The following is a 24,292-nucleotide window of genomic DNA, read 5'->3' on the forward strand; positions in this document are numbered from 1 at the left end:
TTGAGGTAGGAGTTTGGGTTCAAGCAAGGTATCCAAGGTCAGTTTGAGGTGACGCCTAGCCATAAGCTGTGGCAGAGCCTCAGGTTCAGGATGGGAAGAAACTCAAGGTCTGCTTAGGGTAGGAACCAGCATTTGCCAAGGAAGAAATCAAGAGTTCAGCCTGCACAGGAGATCCAAACTTGAGCTATACAGCCCTTCAGGAGATCAGTGGTCACCGAGTGCCCCACAGTCAAGCCCCGAGACCTGCAGGGAAGTGGCTAAGCTCTGCCTCGTGACAGTGAGGTGTTAGTAAGAAGTATTAAGCAACACCTTTTTTATCAGGGTTGGCCTACTGCCTGTTCTCAAAATAGCCGCCTGCTATGTTTCGGGGCTGATCTGGGGAGCAGCCAGCCGTGTACTTACACTGAAGGGTCAGCTAGGAAGAGGTGATGGGGCAGGGTCTGCTTACCTGAGGTAGGAGATGACGCCCATGGCCCTGCAAGAATGAAAACACCACGTTTGTGAGTCACACCAGGCCTGTCCCACAGGCAAGGGGTACGCATGTGGGGGTTGGAGAAGCCTGGGGCTGGAAGAGGAGGCAGAGGCTCAGAGGCTCCTCAGCTGCCAGGCAGACACACATGGAGGACAGAGAGGTTCCAGATCAACAGCCCTCCTGGTGGGCCATCCACTCACCAGATGTCTGAGCCCTCACTCACAGGACTCTGCTCGATGATCTCTGGGGACACGAATTCAGGTGAGCCATACTTGCTGTACTGTGGCTCTGACGGGGTGATCTTTTGGGCAAAGCCAAAGTCACAGATCTTAATGTCTTCCCGAGCTGGGTGGACCATCAGGATGTTGGGGGGCTGTCAGGAAGAGTTGGGAAGTTGCTGAGGGCTACTTCATGAGAGAGGTAACTCTTAGCCTCTGGGCCTAGGAGAGCACTGGAGTCCTTGCAGCTAGTAAAGGGCAGTGGGGAGTCCCCGGGTCTGACAAGGCATCACATCTACTCCATCAGAGCCAAACCCTTCCGGCAGGCTGGGAAGCAGTGAGTTCCCTATCCTTAGAACCCAAGCACAGGCTGGCTCCCACCTGTCCCCACCCTCAGTTCTGGAGGTACCATGAGGTCAATACCTTTATGTCCAGATGGAGGATATCATGGCTGTGCAGGTAGTGTAGGCCTTCCACCAGCTGCTGGATATAGACCTTGACCTGTGGTAAAGGCCTGGTTCAGTTTGGAACCAGCCCCCAAGAGGCCGGCTCAGGTACCTCCTGAAGGCCTGGCCCAGTAAGGGGCCAGCCTTTGCCCCCTTCTCTATTCCATTCCAGCTTGCTCCCATAGTCAAGCCTTCTTCCTCTTAATTCAGGCCTCCCAGGTCAGGTGACCATCAAAGTCACAGGTCAGAAACCCGTGAGCCCCAGGGTTGGGGGTTTCCCAAAGGCGAGCTGAGCCTGAACAGTCAGGAAGCAGTGGTCTGTTCCGATCAGAGAGGGGCAGACGTCACTAGCACAGCTGGGCACGTATGTTCAGGAGGGGTAAGAGAGGCTGGTTATACCTGGGTAGCTTGGAAGCTACAAGGTACTCAAGTCAAAAGAGTGTGTCCAGGGATTGGGATGTGGGCTCTGACTCTAGGGGGTCACTCAGGCCAGGAGAAGGTAGCGATTACCTCAGCTTCGGTCACTACAGCCTTCTTGAAGAGGCGATCCAGCAGCTCCTCGGATGAGCACCTGGGTTTAGTCAAGGAAAAGCTGCACCTGGTTGGAACCCACCTGACTTGAGGGCCTGAGCTCACAGAGAGATACCCGGGACCCGAGGTTCCTGTGACCCAGATCTAGAGGTGCTGGTATTCCGATGAAGGAGAGTGGAATGGAGACCCCTGGGGTCCCAGATGGTTCCCGTGCCTGAGAAAGGGGCCTTCAGAAAGATCCTCTGCTGACTGAGGCTGTTAAGCAGCGGCCTAATGAACTGGGGCACCCATTCACCTCTGCACAGAGCCCACTCCAAGCACCCCTTCCTCAGGATCCTAAGACACAGCTTCAGGAGCACTAGAGCAGCCGGGCTGTGAAATACATAACAGCCCCCAAACACATCCCCATGGGTGTGCCAGAGACCGAGAAGAGCTGGAATGGGAGCCCCCTCTCCACTATCCAAGAGGTCACCTCTGAGAGGGATCCCAGGCTGTTTTTGCTGAGAACCTGCAAGATCAGCGCACAGCTGTGGTGGCTCCCATCTGTGACCCACAGAAAGGAAAGATCTCATGTCCAAAACCCCAACCGTGCCACTTCAGGTTGTAGGCTCAGGAGCTACCGTCACACACAGTCACAGCATCAGGAATGGGGTGCTCAAATGTGAGGCTAGTACTTGCCACTATAGAGCCCAGGTCCAGGGACCCTGCACTCAGCAACCCCAGCCCCAGTCTGGGTCCTGATGCCTTTTGAACTCTCTCAGAGGTTCAGGTGCAGGATACAGTTCCAAGATAAGGATGAGAGTCTTCCGGGTCTCAAATTGATCCAGGAGCCCAGTGACCAGTGGGTGGCTGAGGGTAGCCAAGATGTCTCGTTCCTGGTATGCCTGGGCCCGAGTTTTGCTCCGCAGGGGGATGAACTTGGCAGCACAGGACATCTTGTTTCCTTTATGCTGAACTCTTTTCACAAAACCAAACACACCCCTGGGGGTGAAGAAGGAGAGAGGGGACCCTTGGTAGGTACCATGCTGAGGGTGTCCTGGGAAGGACTGGAGATTGTAGGGCAGGCGAGGAAGAGGTACCTCCCAATCTCTTCTTGAACCTCATAGAAGGAATGCAGTTTCCTCCGATAGGCTTGCTTTTCAGCATCTGACTTGTCCCCTAGTCAAAGCACAGGACATGTACAGTATAGGCAGCCATGAATGGACCCCACTGCTCTCCCAGTGCAATGACAGGGCCAGGGAGGAGTCAGTCAGCTCACCCCCATAGACCAGCAGCTCTGCCTTGCACAGCACCTGTCCACCTGCATTCTGGGCAACACAGGTGTAGACACCGGCATCGTGTGGAGTCACGTCCATCAACACCAAGGAATATGTAGTTCCACCTTGCTGCTGCCTCAGCCGGGTACCGTTCACCAGCTGGTTGTTGTCCTGGACAAACAGGGCTACCATCAGCCTATCCTGGGATGTGCCAGCCCCCGACTCACACACGCTTCCTGGAGCAGCACTTCCAATACCTGCTGTGTGCCCAGCCCCAGGGGCAGGCCAGAAGTGGGATAGGAAGGTACTGAATTGGGCTGCAGGGGGGGCTTTGGAGTGGGGGGTTGCAGGTTGCATGATGGGGTGCATGAGCCCCATTCCACACGTCCACTTAATCTCACCCATGCCCTCCAGCTCCTGAAGCCTGTCCCCTCCCCCTGCTGCCTGGGCCTACTCCTCCTACCTTGTACCAGGTCACTGTTGGCGGTGGGTTGCCTTCAATGACAGCATCAAACTGTGCCATGTCACCCACTTGTACTTGTAGGTCCTCGATAGTGACCTGCATGGATGGGGCCCCTGGGAGAGGTGGGAAGAGAGCCTGTGTGGAGGGACCCTCGGGAATTCATAGCCCTGGGTGCACAGCCCACTTAGGTGTACATCTGTGGTCAGTAAAGCCTTGACTTATGTCCCTTCAGCCAGAAAGTCCACCTCCTTCCCTGGTGACAGTGACCCCAGCCTCACTGTCTAGGCCCCTAGCAGTTGTGAAGTGCTTCCCACAGTACAGCCCCTGTTCTTCCTGCTCTAACTTGAGCTAGCCAAGCAATCACACAGACATCCAGCCAAAGAAGGCAGAGCGCTCATCTCCACTCTCTAGTACAGAGCCTGCAGCTACCACATCTGCTGCTGTTTGACTCTTCCCAGAGGGGTCTAGAACCTCCAAGGGGACACAGGGAGAATAAAGGGGGAGACATGGACTGAGGCATCGTGCCTTGTGACTTAATCAGGTGCTCACAAAGTGCCCCCAGTGCCCGGCATGGGTGTACCCCCGTCAGGCTGGCCCACTTCCATACTTGTGACACCTGTGTCAGGAGCTTGGCACACATAGGTCCTCTGTGTGGTCTCCATGATGACTTGGCTGTGCACATCCAAGAGCAGCTGCCCAGTGCCTCCGCCTGGCCAGGCCGTGCCCTCCACCCTGGAGTCAAGACAGGGTGGTCTCTGCTCACGGAAGCACCTTGGACCTCTCTGGGACCTGAGCCCCAGGATAGGATGAGGACCCTACCATCTCTACTTGTGGGGTTAGATGTGTGCATAGAGGACCCCGGCTTCTCCCCAGAACCTTGTGCTCTAGGGCGAGTCCCTCTTCCCTCCCCTGCCCACCAGCTTGGGCTGGGGCCTGTAAGAAGTGTGCTGAAGAGCTTTTAAGTCTATCCCGCTAATCTTCAAGCCCATGAGGCCAGAGCAAGTGGGTTCTGCACTGCCCGCCCTGGGGGTGTCCCTTGGAGGGCAGTTTTGCACATGACCCATCTGGCTCAGGAGGTTACCGAATGGGTACATTCCGTTCCTGGGATCCAGAAGTTGTTGTCATCCCCTGCTCCAGGCCTTTGTATGTGCCGGGCCGTGAAGCCTCTGGGAGTTTGCCTGATAGAAAATAGGGAACCTAGTGAGTTAAGTCCTGACTGGGGTGGGGAGGACATTCAGACATTCTTTAACAAGCATGGGTTCCCCATATGACCAGTGTGGGGTAGATTGCAAAATCGAGCAGCTCCAGGGCCAGGATGAAAACCCGGAGTGAGAACCAGGCAGTCCTGGGCCACCACAACCTAGTACCATATGCTGGCAGCCTTGCTAAAGCCAGATACGAGACCTCTCCAGTTTCCCTCCACGGCAACAAGCCTGGTACCCCAGCCCACCAGCCAGGCTGTCATTGAGATGTAGAAGTTCTGCCCCCTAGGACCTGTATATCCAGCCAAGCTGAAGTTACGGTGACATGATAGCAGGACACGGGTGGCAGTGTGGGATTTAGCTGAGTGGACAGATGACACATCTGGGGAAACTGAAACTCCGAATGGAAGCGAGCATCTCTGGGTCCTTGTACATGCACAGTGGGCCCAGTTCACAGATTGGGAAACCGAGGTCAAGTTAAAGGCGAGCCACAGCCAGGCAAAGTACATGATGACACATAAAGCCACAAAGACACCAAGGTGCCCCAGAGCTCTGCAAGCTTGTAATCATGGCATGGGCAATCAAGGTGACCCTTTGGATCACATGGCCTGGGATGGGGTGGGGTTAGCAAAGGAGAGGAGGAATCTTTGTGGTCAGCTCCCTACCAGGCCTTACCAGGTGTTCCTGAAGTTGTGCCTGGGATCTGGGGAGCAGCCTCTTCTGATGTGGGTGGCTCACTTTGTCTGGTGTTGGGGAAACCCCCTGGGGAGGGGCTGAGGGCTTCTGAGCCCAGCAGCCTCCAAAGGACAGAAGCGGCTTGTTGGTCAGCTCCCTCCTGAGTGGGGTGGGCAGAGTCCTCCATGGAGGCGTCTGTGGACAGGAGGGTGGGAATACAAAGTAAGTCTGGACGGGGCATCGGAATCCCTGGCACAGGCTCAGAGTGCCCACCCCAGTTCTCAGAGATTGCCTTCTTGCACCTGACTTGCTGCTACCCACTGTTTCTTGCTTGGGAAGCCACCTGGACGGGGAGGTTCAGGAGGATATGAAACGTTGAGGAGCACCTAAATGGTCTAAGTTCAGACAAAGCCAGTGTCCTTACCCAGTTCCTAGTGAGCAGCCCCCAGCACTCCTCTAAACCTCTCCTGGGTGGCTGTGGAGCCTGTACTTCCCCTGTGCCTCTTTTCAGACCTGGATACCTACGTGGGGGCCCAACACACATGCCCCAGCACTGCTGACCACCCCTTTGCCAATAAACCCCCTCCTTGCCCAGATCCTCCCCAATATGTGGGGATGAGGCATTTCTGACATCCCCAGACACAACCTGGACAGCTGTCCTCTACCCTACCAGGCCAGAAGCCCCCTTAGAACAGGCCCCACGGCTAGAGGTTTCCTGGGGCCCCACTCCCTCGCAGACAAGTGCTAGTGTCCTGGGCCGCCACCTCTGCAGATGGTGAGATTGACCCCTATACACCAAGAGCTTAGGAAATGAGGGTCACCCACTCTCACTCCCGACTCCCATTTGTCCTACAATGACCTCAGCTATCCAGGGATTAGGAAGGCCTGCTCGGATCCTAACAGGCCAAAAGTGATTGTCATGGCTGCTCTGGTTACATTGTGAATCCCAAAGACCAGCTCTAAAGACGGTCAAGGACCAATTCAAATCCTGTCCTTCATCTACCTGTTATGGTCTGTATATGCTCAGCCAAGGGAGTGGCACTATTTGAAGGTGTGGCCTTGTTGGAGTAGGTGTGTCACTGTGGGTAGGGGCTTTGAGACCTTCATCCTAACTGCCTGGAAGCCAGTCTTCTGATAGCAGCCTTCAGACGAAGACGTGGAACTCTCAGCTCCTCCTGTACCATGCCTGCCTGGATGCTGCCATGTTCCCACCTTGATGAGAATGGACTGAATCTGAGAACCTGTAAGCCAGGCCCAATGAAATGTTGTCCTTATAAGAGTTGCCTTGGTCATGGTGTCTGTTCACAGCAGTAAAACCCTAACTAAGACACTACCCATGAACCTCAAGGTAGGCTGGGATCTGCATGCACTTCATCAGGGCACACAGGTAATCAACAACCCTAGAAGCCTATGTGACCTGAGATGTAACCTTGAAGAAGTGAGAGTAGGTCTAGCAGGTAGCTACCAGAGGAGGGGACCCTGAGCTTCTGGGTAAACAAGCAAGAAAGAGCAGAGAGGAGGGTATGGGACTTGATTTATTGTTCTCATCAGGGCAATGGCCAGGGATTTCCCCCCACCCTACAGCCGTGTCCACCACAGAGGTGGCCCTGAAGAGCTGCAGAGCTGGTGAGTCAATGCATGTCTTGGGAGTAGCACTAAAGAAGACCCTCAATGGGGCTATGTCTCAGGGCAAACACCCAAGTCCACATCTTGTTTCTAGAGCCCCGCAGGGCCTGAGAGGTGGAGTCCAGAGTCAGAGTCTTGGGACTGCTCCTGGCGGGGGCTCTTCTGAAGTGACATCGGCATATGCCAACTCTGCAGGTACTTCCTCCATCCTCCCGGCAGAGATCAGGTCCAGTGAGGTAGACGGGACCGGGCAGGAAAGCAAGGAAGGCTCAATCCCAGGCTGGAGAAGAAGAGGGGGTGGGAGGTCCCCGAGGTAAGCTGTGGGTTCCAGGGTTGATGCTGGTACCTGCAGGGTCCAAGGCTCTGGGCCACTTGCCTTACCTTGTTGTCCCCATGCTGTGTCCCCAGTGTGTGGCATCAGCCCTGGGAGGGGCCTGGAGCCTCTCCACCATCTGGGTCAATATGCAGAGTGACTGTCTCTCCTACAGCCCCGAAACTGACTGTCTGGGTGGAGACCTCTGTCTTGAAGCTCCCATGGCCACCGTCTACAGAACTCTGGACATGGGTATGGAAGGAGCTTGTCCAAGGGGCGGCACTCGCTGGACCTGTCCAGGCCTCACGTAAAAGGAAGGAGACGCTCTCAGGGCTGTGAACCTGGGAACTTGGCCTGAAGAAGCTGGGAGTGGCACTGGGGCCTGGAGGACGCCCTACATTGAGCAGGACAGGTTGCCCCACGGTGAGCTCGCCAATCTCTCTCTGGAGCACTGAGACTTCACAGGGAGGTTCATCGGGGGCGCTGGGGGTGGGGTCCCCACAGCCAAAAGTCTCTCCTTCCTGGGGTACATAATCTTCCAGGTCAGCCAATGTCAGCACCCGGCCATTGTGTGTGAGGATTTTGGGGTCACGGCCCTGAAGGCTGTCTGTGTCTTGCGGCTCTTCCATCAGGAAGGTATTCTCATCTCCATCACTGCCTCCTTCCTCCTTCTCAACGTTCTCTTCCTCCTGGGAGGCTCTGACCTCCTCAGACTCAGGGCCAGCAGCTGCCCAGTCCACATTGCCCACTGAGTCCACTTGGAAGACGAAAGGCTCACCAACATGGACCACAGCGGGACCCCAGGTCCGAGCTCCCTGGTACACACTTTTGTTGTTGGAGTTATTGGCATTTGGGTCCCTAGCAGGGATCCCACCAGGCAGTGTGAAGAGGATTCCCTCTCCATGGCTGGTCATCTCTCGGACAGGAGATGCACCCCGTGACCCTGTCTTCTTTACCCGGACTTCAATGGTTTCCTCCACCTCTAACCACTTGGGCTGGGGCTGTGAGGCTGGAGTGTGGGCCTCAGCTTCTGTCACATACAATGCAGGCACTGGGGCCTTCCTGCCTTGTTCTACTTCAAGCCTCCGGGATGGGCTGGTCCCTGGTGGGTACAGCATCTCAGGGGCCAACAGCCCTGGCCTCCTCGGACTGGCAGACCGGCGGGAGGGTGAACGGGAGGGAGACTTGCTGGGGGACTGTCGTCGGCCACGAGGACTCTTCACTACGGTGGTGATGGTCTCCTCTCTGGTAGGGGGAGAGGGCCCAAGAAGAGATGGCCAAGAGACCCACAACCTCACCCAGCATAGTGCCATCCACATGTGTCAGAGCCCAAGTTAGTGCATGTGTCAGTGAGCAGAGGATAAGACAGCACAAACTCCTGCCCATGCACTTGAGGTCAACCTGCACTACCCTAGCTAAGAAAATAAACCAGAAAAACCAAAGAAACAAAGCACAAAGTTCCAGTGGCCAACCGCAGGCTTGGGTATATGATCTTAAACAGGAGTTCTAGGTGCTTCCTGACACAAAGCGAGTTTCTCCTTGTGCTGGTCTGCATCCTTTCCACCCCCTGAGCAGGCTTTGTGCTTTGTCCATAGGGATAGTACCAGGCTAGCTCTCAGTGCTGGGAGCCCCTCAGTTAATAGGGACTGATGGCTAGCGGATGCAGGGACCACATGCACAGTATGAAGCTCAGGATGCAGCTGTCTCTGGCCTGCAGTCCATGCTCCTGGTTTCCGGGTTTGAGGGGATGAGAATAGTAACACCTTACCAGGCCAAGGAGTACACCTGAATTGGCTTAGCTGTCACAGGTCTTCTGACTTCTCCCATGCCCTGTCCCCTGTCTGAGTTCTACCCTTCCAAAATGGGAGTCAGAGCAACAGGGGGAGGCAGAACTTGGGCACCAAGGTGAGTGGCAGGCATTGGCTAGGACTTTGCGAGATTTGAGTCTGAGATTTGCTCAGTCGCATCTTGCTCCCAGCAGAGACATGGATAGAAAAATGGAAAGACCAAGAATTTTCCCAGAGCTATGTCACAAACACTGGTTCTCTGGGGTCTCCTCTGGCACCAGGGACCCTGGTCTTGATGCCTCAAAGTGTTTTATAATACTGGTCCCCACGTGGCAGGTATGGATAACCGTCTATGCCAAACTCCAGCATGGGGCCTTTCTAAGACTAGGCTGGTGGCACAGGCTGGGTGGCACCATGGGAGCAGCCCACCTTAGAAGGAGAGAGGTAGATGAGATGGCCTTCCTGCTTCCCAGAGCTGCTGCTTTCCCATTTTCCAAATGCAAGGTCTAGGCTTGGGGACACAAAGCCACAGGGCTATGGCACCCACCACTGTAGCATTATTTAGTTTAGATCCAACGAATAAAAACTGGATCACATTCAAGATTTGCTTCCCGTTGCAGTAAACATATCTAAATACTGCGTCGGGCAGGGCAGGTTATAAACTGGAAATCTATTGCTTCAGGAACCCTATCACCAAAATTCCCTAAATTCCCTGTCACTAAAGGGCAGAAGTCTGTCTCGAGCCCATTAAAGGGAAATGGCTTTCGTTGCCAGCTCTCTCCAACTGCTGGAATGCCACCACCCTGGTGAATCACCATGGGGTGTGTAGAATCTTGCCATCCTGTGCCACCAGTGTTCTCTGGAGCCAAGAAGGGAGCTGTGGTGTGTGGAGGTTCCACAGACAGTGGAACGAGGCTGAGAGTGCCTGTAAGAACTGGCAAAGTGCTGATGACCCATGGGGGGTGTGAGGTTGTATGCACAGGCAAGCAGGCAGGCAGGCAGGCAGGCAGCAAGGGCACCAGGCTGGCAAGGTGAGGGGGGTAGTAGCATGCGTGGGCACGACAGTCAGAGGAAGGTTAGAGTCACATCTGCACTTACATGATGACGGTTTTCTTGGGGACTTTTGTCTCCTGCTCAGTGACTACAAAGAAAACAGTCGGAACAGCAACCGTTACAGACTAGCAGCGCCTGGGGGCCAAGCTAGCTGAGTGGTGTTGGCAACATAGCAACCTGCTTGGTGTAGGTAGGAGCATGGTCTAGTTCTGCCTGTCTGTGTGTTCCTGGGGAGACATTTGCTTATCTGTGAAATGGGAGCAATACCTGTGCTATGGGTGGGGTCACCCTCACAGGTCACATGAAGAAAGTACCTAGTGTCCTTAGGGTACCACATGTCCTTAGGAGCTGGGAGGCAGGTGAAGTCTACCTCTGCCCAGAACTCTCACTCTTTGCTCAGTTCATAGGCCACAACGTCCTGTGAAGGTGTCATACAAATGGTTCCATCTCTCAGATACAGAATCTGGGCCCAGAGAAGGGAAGGGAAGGCCTGGAGCTGCACAGGGAGCCAGCAGCCACACTAAGGCTAGACTAGGATGGCTGATCCTCTTTTTAAAAAAATCACAAAGACTAAGAAGGAGGGTGGACCCTGGATTTCCAAAGATGGCATTCACAGTGGGGGACCCCCACACATATCTTTCTAGGAACAGTCCTAGACAGTGCCACAGCATTGGAAGGGAACCTGTCTCTCCCAACATAGACAACCCCGTATGTCCCTCACAGTCAGTAAATGGGACCTGCAGTTCCCATCTAGTATATGGAGCTCTAGGTTCAGAAACAAGCTGTGTCTGTCTCCATCCAGCCCAGCAAGAGGGCTCTTCCCCTTTGGTACCCTCAGCTGGTGTCTCAAATGCACCCCACCCAAAGGCTTGGCAGCTGGGCAGTAGGCAGACTGTAGGCCACTTGCACCCTCACATCTGAGTAGCCTTCTTTACAATCTTGGGGGCAAGGAACTGCCTATGAGTGTAGCCTGGGACATTGACTCATGACTCCTGGTTTGCTGCAAGGCCACACGGAGGAAGGCAACAGAGAAGCTGAAGAGAACATGAGTTCAAGTACCATCAGTGTTTGTGTGTGGAAGATAATTTGCTATGTTTATATATAGGCGCATACATGCATATGTCTTGCACACAGGCACATATATGCTTATAGATGTATATAGATGTACTTCTACACACATACATACATTGTGCATATGTACATGTATGCATTGTGTGCATGGATACACACATGTCACACATATGTGCATGCACATGTGTGTAGGTGTGTGTGTGTGTGTTTGTGTGTGTGTGTGGGCGCGTGTGTGTGTGTGGGCGCGTGCGCGTGCGTACGCATGTAGATATCCTCTATTGGGGAGGGATTCCACAGAGAGAGTCTGGGACCCAGCCACAGAGCTCGGTGTTCCCCACCAGCTAGAGCACCTTCACCTTCCATAATGGATCCCACTTTACTACTCTTAAGGATAGTGGGCACAACACCTCTGAGAACATTTCTGGTTCTTTTGCTCACAGCCCAGCATTGAGCCTTGGTGTAACTGGCAGTCACAGGCAGGCTGCAACTGTGCAAAGCAGGGCTCCCAGCCTGATGCAGGACAAAGCAAGAGGGCAGCCAACACCCACAGAGTTCTGTCAGGACATTCTGGCTGCAGAGCCGCGGAGTTAACAGGAAGCAGGATGGGAGTTAGGAAGCAGGTTGGCAGGACTCCGGCTCCAGGGTCTTCCGGGACCAGCCTTCTTGTCTCCCCAAGGCATTGATACACATCCAGACCCAGTGAGTCCCGAAGGCCTACTCTTCCATACTGTCACCCCCTCTTCCGTCCCAGAAAAAGATTTATCATGGCAACAAATACATGAGTAGATAGGCTGTTCTTGTGCACAGTAGGAAGCACACAACACAGTAGGTGCACGGGAAGTGGATGTTCCGGTGACAGCAGACGCAAGTACACAAGGTGCTTCGGTTGTGAGGTTGTGGGAAATCACAGAAAAGGGTTCATCCACTTGCTCATTATGGAAGGGACCTCTAAGAGGACAATGGAGGACATCACAGGTCCCAAGGCTGAGCTGCTGAGCTCTGACTAGCTCAGTTCTGAGAGGGACTAAAATAACAGGGCCACAAAATGCCAGGAACTGGTCCCAGTGGCCGAGGGACCATGAGTCAGCGTTCGGTACTTGAAGATACATATTGCACCTCTTCTACTGTGGAAATTGTGACTCACTTGGTGTTGGTCTGGTCTCTGTTTGCATTCCTCCTGGTTGTGAGGTTCTCTAATATCTGGGAGCACCTTCCAGATGGGAGAGTATTAGATGGTCCCTCCCCATCCTGACTGTTCATGCAAGTATCTTAACTCTCCTTTTATAGCCATTTTCTCCAAATCAAAACACTTCCCCTTGGAAGGAGGTTCATTTAAGGCTGAAGAATTCAACAAGATTCCCAAGACACCATTCTGCTCCCAGGTTACCTAAGCAATACCAACTGCTGGGGAGGGGAGACTTTGACTGGCAGACCTGCCATCAGGTTCTTCTGAGAGTTCCTAGGACTTCCTGCTCTTGCTGAAGCAAGCTCCCAGTGACACCTGCATCTGTGTCCTGAGGTTTGACTTCACTAATCTCGCTAAGCTAGACTTGGGTAGAACTGTGTCTGTCATCAGTGCCACTTCTGGGACAAACATGTCTCCTTTCACTAGTTAAAAGCCTCACAACATTAGTGGTGCTTGCACAGGGGCCAGGAGAGCCAAGATACTAAGTGGCCACATGGATCTTGTGATGGGTGAAGACATACGCAACTCAGGCTCCATCCCGGTAAGGTCACCAAAGGCAGGGTGATGCATAGGGGTCCTGTAGTGACAACAGCACCTCAGGATGGAGGGATCAGATGGCTCATGGAAAATGCCTGTGAATTACGTAAGACTAGATACTGTAGCACCAGATGAAGCTATGATGTATCTGTGATGAAGTGGGACATAGAAGTGATGTGGTCTTTTTCTACCATATTGATGACCATTTACTGTGTTCCTCTTTCAGTACACCCCTGGTTGACCAAGACCACTTGGCACTTACTTGGAAGGGATGATGGTCAGCCTTCAGACCCACCCGCCCTCTGTAAAGAAAAGGTTTCATCATATAATGCTGACCCCTGAGGAGAGTCTTACAGATTTGTTAAAGCATCCGGAAGGGCAGTGACAGAGTTCAAACGAAAGCACCTGCGAGCACGGGAAGACACTAGTGGAAGCACACGGTTGTTGGCTAAAAATCCCAGTGTCGGGCGTGGGCTGCCTCTCTACAAGTTGTGATCTCTGGAGGCTCCCCTGGGCCTTACAAACCACAGAGGCTGCTGTGACTGCTGTGTATCAAGGCTAAATAAAGGTCCTGTTCCTGAAACTGTCCCTCTTTGCTGGCTGGTCCCTCTTGGACCACTGGTAAGAAGTGTCAGGGACAGTTCTCCTCAGCTCCGAATGGCTCTGTGTGCTACAATACTAATATGCCCAGTAGATGTGCTTGCTAGTATAAGCATGGCGTGACCGTTATGGGGACAGCCACCTACTTCCTTATTAGATTTAAAGTCTGCTCCAGGGGAGGGATTCACACATGGCGGAGCAAGGAAGAGCAAAAGCCTGTGGTCCCAGAGGGGAGGCAATGCTATTATTTTGCTCTCTGGCTAGATGTTCTTGTCAAATTCCCTTCTAAACGTTTGCATTTATACCCACCAGTTACTGCTGCTGCCAGCTTTGCTCAGTCAAAGAGGAAAACTAAGTTTTTCCAATGAGGGGTGTGCTCTAGAGACCCACATTCCATTAGCTCCTGAAGCCAAGTAACTGTTTCCCTGCTACGCTCAGCCATGGATGGGAGAAAATAATCCTATACCATCCCTTCCAAGACCCAGGGAGCATCCAAAAGGGGGGTCAAAATGGATCTAAGAGCCCGAGGAAAGTGTAGGGATACTATATGGCTGTGTCTTCCAAACTGAAATGTGCCTTTAACGAGGGAAACCCATGGAGTCACAGGAAGTGAGCGAAATTTACAAAGCTCAGAAAATAAGGTCATATAAGTAGTAGTCATTACTAAGTCAACCCACGGAGGTACCTGCCAAGTGTGTGGCACGGGTGACATGTTCCAGGGATGTAGCTTTCAAGATTTGTACACCTTGCTGGGATGAACCGTAGAGTGAAACAGCCGCCTTTGAATTATCCATGCGTCTGTAAGTAACCCCTCACTTACACTTCTCACCCCAACAAACTCGTCAGTTTACCAAGACTTGCGTAGAATTCCTTCTATTACTGACGCCCTATTGTCTACCACTGATGGTCTATCTGAAATGAACAGACATTTGCTCGCACCTTCCGGAATAAGCAACAAAACTCAACGTCTGTCCGTGATCAGGCTTGTTTATTTTGCTTTAAACATTTGTTTTGCTTCTGGGTCTGTACATGTGAGCACTGACGCTCACCGAGACAAGACGGTGTCAGATACCCAGAGCTAGATTTGTAGGCAGCTGTGAGCTGCCTGAATGGGTTCTGGGAACTGAACTCGGGTCCCCTGCTAGAGCTCATAACCACATGCTCCAGCTCCTAGTGAGGTTTATCTTATAGCTTACTCCTACCCCCACACTGGTACCCCAGGAACATCCCTGAGCCAAGACAAGGACTTCACTGTGTATGTGCCTCTCATGGGGATTCCTTCCCCGTCTTCTGCATCGGTGTGGATTCGTCACCCCCTCCTGCTGCCACTTACACAGAGCCTCCATGAGCACTACCAGTCAAGCCATGCTATGTCCTTTCTGCAGACACAGTAGGACGGTGGGATCCCCATTATCCAGGGCAACTTCCAGCTCTCATTCTGGGTTCATGACCTTCCAGCACTTGCAACTGCATACATGACCCTGCAGCCCCCCACCCCCAACCTCATGGACAGCCTCCCCAACTTTCAACCTCCTTCTTTCTCCACCCTGAGATGCTAACCCCCTCCTTCTAGAAACAGAGATGACCGTTTCAATCCACCAGGCTCTTTCCAGACCAGTGGAGGTTCCAGCCTAGGGCTAAGAGTCACTGAGACAGCAGAGACACAGAACCTACCTTCCACAGCAGCCACAAGCTGTTCCCGGTGGTGCTGGTCCCAGGCACGCAGTGCGGGACTCTGCATGTATAATTCTCCGCCACAACGTGTTGAGCCCAACCGGTTCACCAACTGCCAAAGGGACAGCAGAGGCTCACTAGAATGCAGGCTCCTCAAGGAATATGAACCCTCAAAGGAGTCTATACCACTTTGTTGGTCTAACACGGGGTCACTACCTTGCTTTGTAGTACCCAGTCAGGGGTTCCCCTGGCCAGGATGTGGCTGTCCTATCCAGGCTGAAGAGAGGGAGGGTGAGAATACCTGAAGTAGTAGAAGCCTAGAATTGGAGTTTGCTACAACTGATTTAAGTCACTACATGGCCCCTGGCATCTGTGCTATCAAAACCAGAGTTAACTCTGAGTACCCTTGCTTCAAGGACATCTTAGGGAAGTCAAGTGCTCTAAGACCACAGTCAAAGCCACACAGAGGAGACTGACTTCTGGACAAGGGCTCTAGCAGGAGCTGGACACAGGATTCAGACTGCACTCTACCTCAGATCTGAGGACAAGGAGCACAGAAACGGATGTCAGCTTGCATGGGCAAGGCTGAGCTCTGTCCTGTGCAATGCCAGGACACCAGGTAAATAGCACTATGTTTTACATCAGTGACTGACAGCTGAGGTCAGCACCGGGTCCCCTCCAACTGGCCAATGCTCAGCATCATCTTGAAATGGTAAGGACAGCGGCAAGGGGACAAGATAACAGGACCCAGACTAATGTGAAAGGAGAGGCTACAAGGCGGAGGACAGGTGGCTGGTGACGGTGGGTGACAGCAGTCTGATGTCCTCTGGTCAGCCTAGAGCACCCACACCTATACAGTGGAGCCTGGGCTCCATCAGACCCTGGAGGATGGCTATTGTCCTTTCCACAGTGCCTCACCTCACATTCATAGTGTCCCAGGTCCTCCTTGCTGGCTGCCTGGATCACCAGCACCAGCATACCACTGCGGGGCTCATTCACCATCCGGTACCTGTTGCCCAGGGTTAGCAGGGCACCGTCCTTGTACCACCTGGAACCAGCCAGAAAGTCCTGTAAGCCAGTATTCTGCCAGGGCCATCTCCATGGTACCCTCAGGGTGCTCAGAGAAACCCCAGACAAAGCTACCCAAGCTTAGAACCCCTGCCAGGCTGCCCCAGATCCTTAGCAAGTTCCCTTTGTGAAAACCACAGTTGAGCCACATCTTCCGAGCGACAGAAGGCCCTATGTCCAGCAGGCATCACAAACCCATGATACCCACTTTTCAGTAGGATGGCGTCAGACATGGTAGGAGGAGGAGGAAGAAGAGGAAAAGGAGGAGGAGGAGGAAGAGGAGAGGAGGAAGAGGAAGAAGAGGAAGAGGAGGAAGAGGAAGAGGAGGAAGAGGAAGAGAGGAGGAAGAAGAGGAGGAAGAGGAAGAGGAGAGGAAGAGGAAAGGAGGAGGAGGAAGGGGAGGAGGAAGAAGAGGAGGAAGAGGGTTATTAGGGAACTGCTCCTGAAGGATCTAGATTTGGGGGTAGAGGAGATTGAGGGAAGAGGAGTTCACATCAAGTATGCGGGACATTTGTCACCATGTAAGATCCCTGAGGGGTGCAGTCATCCGATTCCACATCTCCCACATCTGACTCCATCACACACAACCTTCCCAGCTCAGGAGACCACGCTGCTCAGCCCTCCCACCAGTGGCAGGAGCTGCAGCCCAGGCCTCACCTGATCTGAGGGTACGGAGCTCCTTCCACTGTGCAGGTGATCTGCGCGTCCTCTCCCTCCACAAAGGGTGTGGCTCGGACCTTGTTCACAAATCGTGGGGGCACTGTGGGCAGAGGCAGGCAAGGGCAGGAAGGACAGCAAGACGTCTGTGATGGAGCTGATGGAGCCCCTTGGGCGGGAACTGGCTGCCCTCACTTCCAGCAGTGACTGTCGTCTGGAGTCTCAGGGAGGCCCTGAGTCACCCCACCCGCTCCACACCCACAGGCTCACCCCATGTACCAGCCCTACTACAGCCTGTACTCTGAGCAGGGTCCATACCACTGACTGTGGACTGTGACCAACACACTAGACAAGCCCCTCTGCTCACCTTGTACTAGAATCTTCCCCAAGGTGCTGGCATTGCCAGCAGCACTGGCCGCAAAACACATGTACTGGCCAGAGTCTATGCCAGTAAGGTTGTCCAAGATGAGGGTACAGGAGCCATCAGGGTCTTCAATGAGGATGTGGTGTGGGTCCACCTCCACGGGTTTCCCATCTGGAGAGCAGGGGAAAGCTTTCATGGAATAAGGTCCCAAAGGCTGATGCCCAGGACTCAAAGGCTGGTTGCAAACTGTCTCCATGTTGGTTCCCCCTCCCCCTCCTGCTCTCTCTCTCCTTCCCCTTCCCTCCCTTCTTCTCCCCCCCCCCGCCCCCATCTCTCAGTGTCTCCCCACAAGGGCCCTGACTCAGATAATCTGTCTCTGGCCAACTTCGACATTCTAGCAACAGAGGCTGGTGGGCGGACCTGAACTGTAGAAAACACTCATAGAGAATCCACTGCCCTTAATATTCAAAACAAGTAAAACTAAACAGATCCACATATCCCGATGGGTCTGGCTGTATCTCTCTGGAGCAAGAGGGTTGGAACCCATCATAGATAGCGTGTGGGGATCTTGAGAAAGAGTGTCGGCTTCCCAGCTCTGCTGGACACAGATTCCACATTCCAGTCCTGCCCAATCTGACACCCAGAGGCTCCCTTGGAGGGCCAAGGCCTTGCCTTCTACCTCTGGATGCTCAGAATGTTTGTGTCTCTCCTCTATGGACAGATACACTACTCAGGGGGACAGACACCATGTAGAAAGGTGGCAGCACAGGAGGTCACTGCTACCCAGCCCAGCCTCCTTGTCCCTTCCAACAGAGACAACACAGAACCTAGGAAGAAAAAGTGTCCAAGGATTCATGGAGGTCATCATGCTCTGTGCCCTTGTACGACATCAGGGAGTCAGCTACAGGAGATGGATTAGCTCAGTTAGGCCAGACTCTGTCTGTGTTACTCCAGTTGATGTGGACTTCCTGGTCGGGACTGGCAGCTGCTGACGGCCATGTTAGGGATGCCAGTTGTGGCTCCTTTTTTGTCTTGGATAATAAAGACCAAAATTCCTTTGAGATCATGGGACAAGGTATGTAACGTACATCCAAGGCACCTCTAAGTCTGGACGTAGTGCTCTGAATTTCACGGTTTTTGATCACCTATTTCTGCTGAATTATCGCTCTTCTGGTTGGTAAGTTAGAAACATCTGTCTCAAATACCCAGACTTGCAGAGGGGTAGGCTGAGAGACCTAAGATTCAGCATTCTGTTCCCATGCCATGGAGTGCCTCAGAACTACACCAGCATTCACAATAACAAATCTTTGTCTTCTGGATCCTCTGACTTCCACAGGAGGACCAACACCTTATAGGATAATAGGAAGATAATGTGTGCCCCACCCATGTCTTCTCTATGATCCCAGCCAGTTTGGAGTTGGCCTGAGGAATTCCCAGAGGCCTGCAGCTTGCAGTAGATTTTCTGAACCCCTTTGGGGAGGGCGCCTTTGAACTCTGCTATGGTTTCAGGGTTGGTTCCTTGAAGGCTCCTGTGGTGGAAGCTTGGTCTCCAGTGTTAATGATCCTGAGGTGGTAAAACCTCTCAGGTGGAGGGCTCAAGGTGAAGTGATTAGGCCACTGGAGAAGGGGGCTTGAGAAGGGATTGATTCTGGTTTCTAGGAGTAACTCGATTTTTCAAGAGTTATTCTGAGAGCAGGCCCAGCCCAAGTCCCTCTTGCTTCCTGTCTGCCATGATGGCTCCCTCCATCAGCCATATATTCCCATCATGATGCCACATTGCACTGCAGCCAGACAACTGGAGCCTCACTAGGTGACACTGTGCTTTTAGGACTCTCACCCTCGAAACCTTCATATCTAAAGAAATCTCTTTCTTCTCTAAATGCAGACTCCAGTAAAGAGTAACAGCAAGTGAAAGCTCTGGTGTTAGCAGGCTTTTGCATGGTCAGGGACAAGCTCTAAGTTTCTGAGTCACCCCTTTGCCAGCTGAAGTCCCCAGCATGGGAACCATAGCTTGGGGCTTGGATCTGACCTCTTTCCAACATGGCCGCTAGGCACATCGCTCTTGAAAATCAACTCTTTGTGTGTGGGGGGCTCTGATGGAAACAGGATGTTCATTCAATTCAGTGATGTCCTAAGGGTTTCTTCTGAGATGAGGCAGTTTGGACTCCAGGACAAGCACGTCAAGCAGTGCATATCCAGCCTTCCTCTTCAAATAAAAGAGATGATTTCCCAACTTTGATTCCCAACTTGAGCAGGTGGCTACCTCCCAGAGTGGGGTGCTCTGTCCCTCTTGTTCTACCCCAATGTCAAAATGCACTGGTCCCCTGAGGGTCGGATCCACGAGTCACTCATCCAGATGAGCAGGAAGTCGGCAGCACACACAGCTCTGCAGCTGGGTGGAGAGAGGTCAGGCTCTCCTTATAGCTTTGCGCCTGTTACTGCCTTAGTGAAGGCCGTTATGTTCTTACTGATCCAGCTGTTGGCTCTGCCACATAGACAACTAGAGTGGCAGGTTACAGGAGTCCCTCTTTGGGGCCACAAAGCATGGATTAAATAAAGATGAACACATGAAAAACTGAGGATACCTCACTAGACCACCAGGACTCTTGTATGGAGTCACCACAACACCACATCACTGGGACCCAACCCCAACTAGATACAACGCTATGCTGCACACTAGAAAGAAAGCTATGGAGAGATACTCTCAAGTCTACAGAGAGTGTGGCTGCCTCATGTGGGATATCCACACCCCTACCATGGCAGATGATCTCAGAAAACCAGTCATTCTTCTTAACATACAGCTTTTGATCGATGAATGTGGCCTTGTGGCCAACAGGAGCCACATGGTACATGTAGTATACATATGCAAACATGTATGTATCTGTGTATGTGTGTACATGCTAGTATGTATCCATGTATGTATGTATATCTAGTGTGTACTTGTGAGCTATATTTATGCATTTGACGTGGTTCAGTATGCACTGGTATAATGTTCATGTTACATGTGTGCTATGCACATTCAAGTATGTGCAGTGTGTGTGTGTGATCTGTGATGGGGTGGTCCACAGCTGTTGGGCATGGAGGCACATTTTCATTCTCAGGACTGGCTCTAGGTGCTCTCAGTCACTGCCAAGCTGGTCATCTGACCTCATCCTTACTGAGGGCCCTTCTCTCTCTTCTTCTCACTGTTCTTAATCTCTCCAGATTCTGGACGTCAGAGGACCCATGGAATCACTGATGCCAGTGATACATGGTACAAGCCATGCTCTAAGCCACAAAGACACCTCACATCAATAGTGTCTGTGGTGGGCACTCAGCCTTTTGATGGTGTCAATGTGACTTCAGACTGAGGTTGGCTGTGTGAGAAGTTGGGCATGGGCACTGATCCAGACCCAGTCAATACCCTGAACTGGAAAGCTCAGCTGATCATCCTTGCTACAACACTGTTCCTCTCTGTATCGTGCACTGATGCTGGGCGACAAGGGAGCTGACCACAGGACTCCACTGGGAAGGATAAATCAAAGCTTACACATGGAGACTCACGGACTCTGCCCAGCTGACTTCAGGCTGGCCCCTTCTGCTGCAGTAAAACACAACCTGAACAGAACCACTCTACTGAATTTCCGTCCATGGAGTGAATGATTAAACTGGAAGAAACTCCTGGGACTTGGAGCCTGCAGCAGGTGTCAGAAAAGAGAGGACTCTGGGGGTTCCCAAACTTGGCACCAGAATCGTGAGTGTTCTTGGGGACCTCTCAACCCACAGCTGATAACAGGAACACAGGTTCTAGGGAACCCAAACTTGCAAGTGGTGTCAGCAGTAAGATTGATTGGAGACTCACACCTTCACCACTCCTGTCACAGCTGAGCATTACAGCTGGGCATCACAGCTGAGCATTACAGCTGGACATCACAGCTGAGCATTACAGCTGGGCATCACAGCTGAGCATTACAGCTGGGCATCACAGCTGAGCATTACAGCTGGGCATCACAGCTGAGCATTACAGTTGGACATCACAGCTGGGCATCACAGCTGATCATCACAGCTGAGCATCACACTGGGCATCATAGCTGGGCTTCATAGCTGGACATCATTGCTGGGCGAGGCGTGTGCACCATGACCCTCAATCCCTGCACTGTCAGCCAACCACCTCCACCCTCATAGCTCTACTTCCCCATGAGACTGCTTGTTGTGCCATGTGACATGTTGACCAGAGCTGCTCCTCAGTTTCATGACTATTGCTTACCCAGACTCTCGTAGTCTACCTCTCAGTCCTGCAGAGACATTCAGACCTCTTATCTCAGAGGGCTATCCCGGTTTTCATCACTGCCCCAAGCCACTAGTCCTCTGGGTGGCCACAGCACTACCTAGCCTTTGGTTTATTTGTCTATCACCCGTGCCCCACCCTACGTCATGCTCTTGATCAGATCCTGTCTCCTGCCCCTCGTGGACCACTGGCTAGATCCCACATCCTTCAAAGATTCACCATGTTGCAGAGCCAGTGCCCCACAGTAAGGCTGGCCGTCCTCATCCCTGGGGTATACCTTTGTACCAGCTGACAATAGGCTTAGGTGTGCCAGTCACTCGGCATGCTAGCTTGACCGTTTCACCCAGCTCGGCTGTGCAGTCAGCTAGTTCTTCTTCAAACTCAGGGGGACCTGAGGATACACAAGGGGGTCCTCAATGTTATGTGTGTAGCAGGCCAGGCTTACAGTCTGAATTGCACATACCCTGGCAGGTTCCCCCTACCCGATGTTAGTACCCCATGTCCAACAGTGTGGCTGCTACCATCTGGGCTCTGAACTTAGAGGTGAGTGGGGCAAGCGGGATGCACAGTAGGAAGGGATGGGAACCATGGTGAAAAAGGAGGAGTTTGGGGGAGATCATTCAGTAGGTAAAAGCATTTGTTATGCAAGCATGACGATCTGAGTTTGAATTGCTATCATCTGCATAGCCTCATGTGCCTATATCCATAACTCTGTAGAGGCAGAGACAGGCAGGTCACCAGAGCTCCCTGGCTGGCCAACATCCTCAAAAAGGTAAGCTTCAGGTTCACTGAGAGACCCCGTCTCAAAGAAATAGGCAGAGTGAGTGATTGAGCAGGTCACCTGATGTCTTCCTCTAGCTTCAGCACATGTGCACAGGCCCACATAACAACACACACAGGAACATACATGTGCACATACATGCATATACCACCAAAAATTAATTAATAAATTAAAATCCGTATGGTTTGGATGATTCTGTTCTGACCGAGGAAGCTGGTCTAGGGTGCAAGCTTCCCTGATACCATCCAGATGGATGCCCTGAGCTCCCGGTTCCTGTGTAGGATCTTCCCACCATGCCCCTAAGTGCCCTCTCCCTGGTCATAGGTAACTGGATACTCTTCCTAGACTTCCCCATGAGGATGTAGTTATTATATCCCACCGAGATCTGACAGAGGAGAGAGTAGAGCCCTTTGTCCCCCCAAAACACCCCCTTCCACGTACAGTAGTCAAGGCCCAAGGCAGTGCTACCCAACTACCAACAAACAGGGTGCAGCCCAGCCGGACGAGTAGGGTAAAAAGGTCATGTCCCCACCCTGTCACGACCACTAGGGCCCACAAAAGGACACTCACGCCACACAGGCTGGGCAAGGCGCTGCTGGATGCCACAGATCTCCTTCACCCATGAGTTTTTGATGATCACTGTCCGCGCCTGCAGCAGGTACTTGCGGACAGAGTCTTCCCGCTCGTGCCACACCTCAAAGGCACGGTCATCCCCCTCTACCTGGTCATTCAGGTCGATGCTATTCAGCTGTGAGGAGAATGTGACCACCCTCAGATGATGTGCGATCCAGGCGAGACACACGTAGGCTACCCCGCAACAGTGGCCAAGAGATTGGCCACCAGTACCCACCCTAAGGCTTGAGAGGCAAATTGGCCTCCACCCACTGCACATCACGGCAGCCCCTGCACCTGCAGACCTTCATCATGTTCCGGAACACGTAGCTGAAGGTGTCCGTTCGAGAGTCTCTCCGGGGCTTGCAGATCACCAGGTGGTTTCGGAAGAGGAAGACATGCCGGTTGTGGCCCTTCCAAGGCATCCGGGCTCCTGGAGCCCCCTCCCACACTATGAAGTGACCCTGGAAGTGTGAATGGGCTCTGGTTAGCCACGCTTCCCCCATGGACGCGGGCTCCACTGACAGCCATGTATCCAGCTCCCTGTCAAAGCCATGTAGTCATCCACATGCTACCACCTCCAAAGGCCTCACACGGTGCCCCTCCCTCGGGTCCCCTCCAACCCAACAGCCCCACCTGGCGGATAGGTTCTCCCAGGGCCTCCAGGGTTCCCGGGTAGTTCTCCATGAGAGAAACGTGCAGCTTGTTCTCAGCACGCTGAGGCAGGGCAGACACCACAGCGTAGGCCTGCTCCAGCAGCGCACAGTTCTGCCGGTTGCGAGCCTTGTTGCGGATTAGCTCCTGAGGTAAGGACCAAGAGTCATGGATCCAGAGAGTGCTCTGAACCCAGGAATCCCCTCTCCCCCAAGCAGGTGCAGCCTGCACTTCGAGGCCGGAGCATGTCACCTTCAGCAAGGCCTGGTATTTCTGCACCCGTTCCACTGGCTGCTCCAAGTAGTGCTGAAGAGGAGGTGGGGGTGGCTGTGTGGGGTCCTTGGCTGACAGCATCTCTTCTGCATATTTCTGTAGGAACCAAAAAATTGGTTTTGTGCATGAATGCATGGTCCCTTGATGGCTGGAGTCACCTCGATCTGGAGGCTAGGCTCCAGGAGCGTCCCTCTCCTCAGTTCCTGCACAGCCCTGAACCCCTCCAAGCATGGCTATGTCCTCTGAGAACTAAAGGATGATACCAAGGGTGCTGATGCACAGCCCTGCACCAAGTGGCACTGGGTCACCATGTCACTGGTGGTGGCATAGGGCTTGGGCAGCTTAAATAGCAGCTGAGGTGTACTGAGCTGTGGGAACTCCTGTTGCATTTCCCACTAAGCCAGGACACAGGAAGGCCGTGGGTATGCAGTGACGTGGGTTGAGGAAGATGAACTTGGACTGACCACATAGACCAGTGGACCTTAGAGAACATCCAGCAAGAACTG

At 53.0% G+C, this 24,292-nt stretch overlaps 1 protein-coding gene and 1 long non-coding RNA gene across 14 annotated transcripts in view; one reads left to right on the forward strand and one right to left on the reverse strand.

The window, feature by feature from the left end:
• Positions 1 to 24,292, reverse strand: part of Obscn (obscurin, cytoskeletal calmodulin and titin-interacting RhoGEF) — a 150,547-nt gene that overhangs the window by 8,400 nt on the left and 117,855 nt on the right. For 6 of the 11 annotated variants that reach the window (XM_087574963.1, XM_087574962.1, XM_087574961.1 and 3 more), the window contains 20 exons: positions 23,766 to 23,882; positions 23,496 to 23,660; positions 23,165 to 23,323; positions 22,818 to 22,995; positions 21,744 to 21,857; positions 17,203 to 17,370; positions 16,836 to 16,938; positions 16,029 to 16,158; positions 15,111 to 15,222; positions 5,264 to 5,458; positions 4,468 to 4,564; positions 3,994 to 4,118; positions 3,387 to 3,499; positions 2,926 to 3,094; positions 2,747 to 2,825; positions 2,448 to 2,648; positions 1,647 to 1,707; positions 1,114 to 1,191; positions 673 to 845; positions 449 to 475 (listed from right to left, as the gene is read on the reverse strand). In XM_087574963.1, the coding sequence (XP_087431089.1) occupies positions 449 to 475; positions 673 to 845; positions 1,114 to 1,191; positions 1,647 to 1,707; positions 2,448 to 2,648; positions 2,747 to 2,825; positions 2,926 to 3,094; positions 3,387 to 3,499; positions 3,994 to 4,118; positions 4,468 to 4,564; positions 5,264 to 5,458; positions 15,111 to 15,222; positions 16,029 to 16,158; positions 16,836 to 16,938; positions 17,203 to 17,370; positions 21,744 to 21,857; positions 22,818 to 22,995; positions 23,165 to 23,323; positions 23,496 to 23,660; positions 23,766 to 23,882 (2,564 nt within the window). Of the gene's footprint in view, positions 1 to 448; positions 476 to 672; positions 846 to 1,113; positions 1,192 to 1,646; positions 1,708 to 2,447; positions 2,649 to 2,746; positions 2,826 to 2,925; positions 3,095 to 3,386; positions 3,500 to 3,993; positions 4,119 to 4,467; positions 4,565 to 5,263; positions 5,459 to 6,780; positions 8,448 to 10,087; positions 10,131 to 15,110; positions 15,223 to 16,028; positions 16,159 to 16,835; positions 16,939 to 17,202; positions 17,371 to 21,743; positions 21,858 to 22,817; positions 22,996 to 23,164; positions 23,324 to 23,495; positions 23,661 to 23,765; positions 23,883 to 24,292 lie in introns of those variants that run through there. The other 5 variants (XM_087574967.1, XM_087574966.1, XM_087574965.1 and 2 more) reach the window with 2 other exon arrangements.
• Positions 389 to 9,590, forward strand: LOC100911111 (uncharacterized). Of its 3 annotated transcripts, XR_015631647.1 has the most exons (4): positions 389 to 733; positions 2,988 to 3,227; positions 6,984 to 7,084; positions 7,378 to 9,590. It is a non-coding gene; the product is annotated as an uncharacterized LOC100911111 (long non-coding RNA). The 3 variants fall into 3 exon arrangements; XR_015631645.1 differs by lacking the exon at positions 7,378 to 9,590 and having other exon boundaries at positions 6,984 to 7,303; XR_015631646.1 differs by lacking the exons at positions 2,988 to 3,227; positions 7,378 to 9,590 and having other exon boundaries at positions 6,984 to 7,303.

This window comes from Rattus norvegicus, chromosome 10 (genome assembly GCF_021556685.1).
Source record: "Rattus norvegicus strain SHRSP/BbbUtx chromosome 10, alternate assembly SHRSP_T2T, whole genome shotgun sequence".
NCBI classification, from domain to species: domain Eukaryota; kingdom Metazoa; phylum Chordata; class Mammalia; order Rodentia; family Muridae; genus Rattus; species Rattus norvegicus.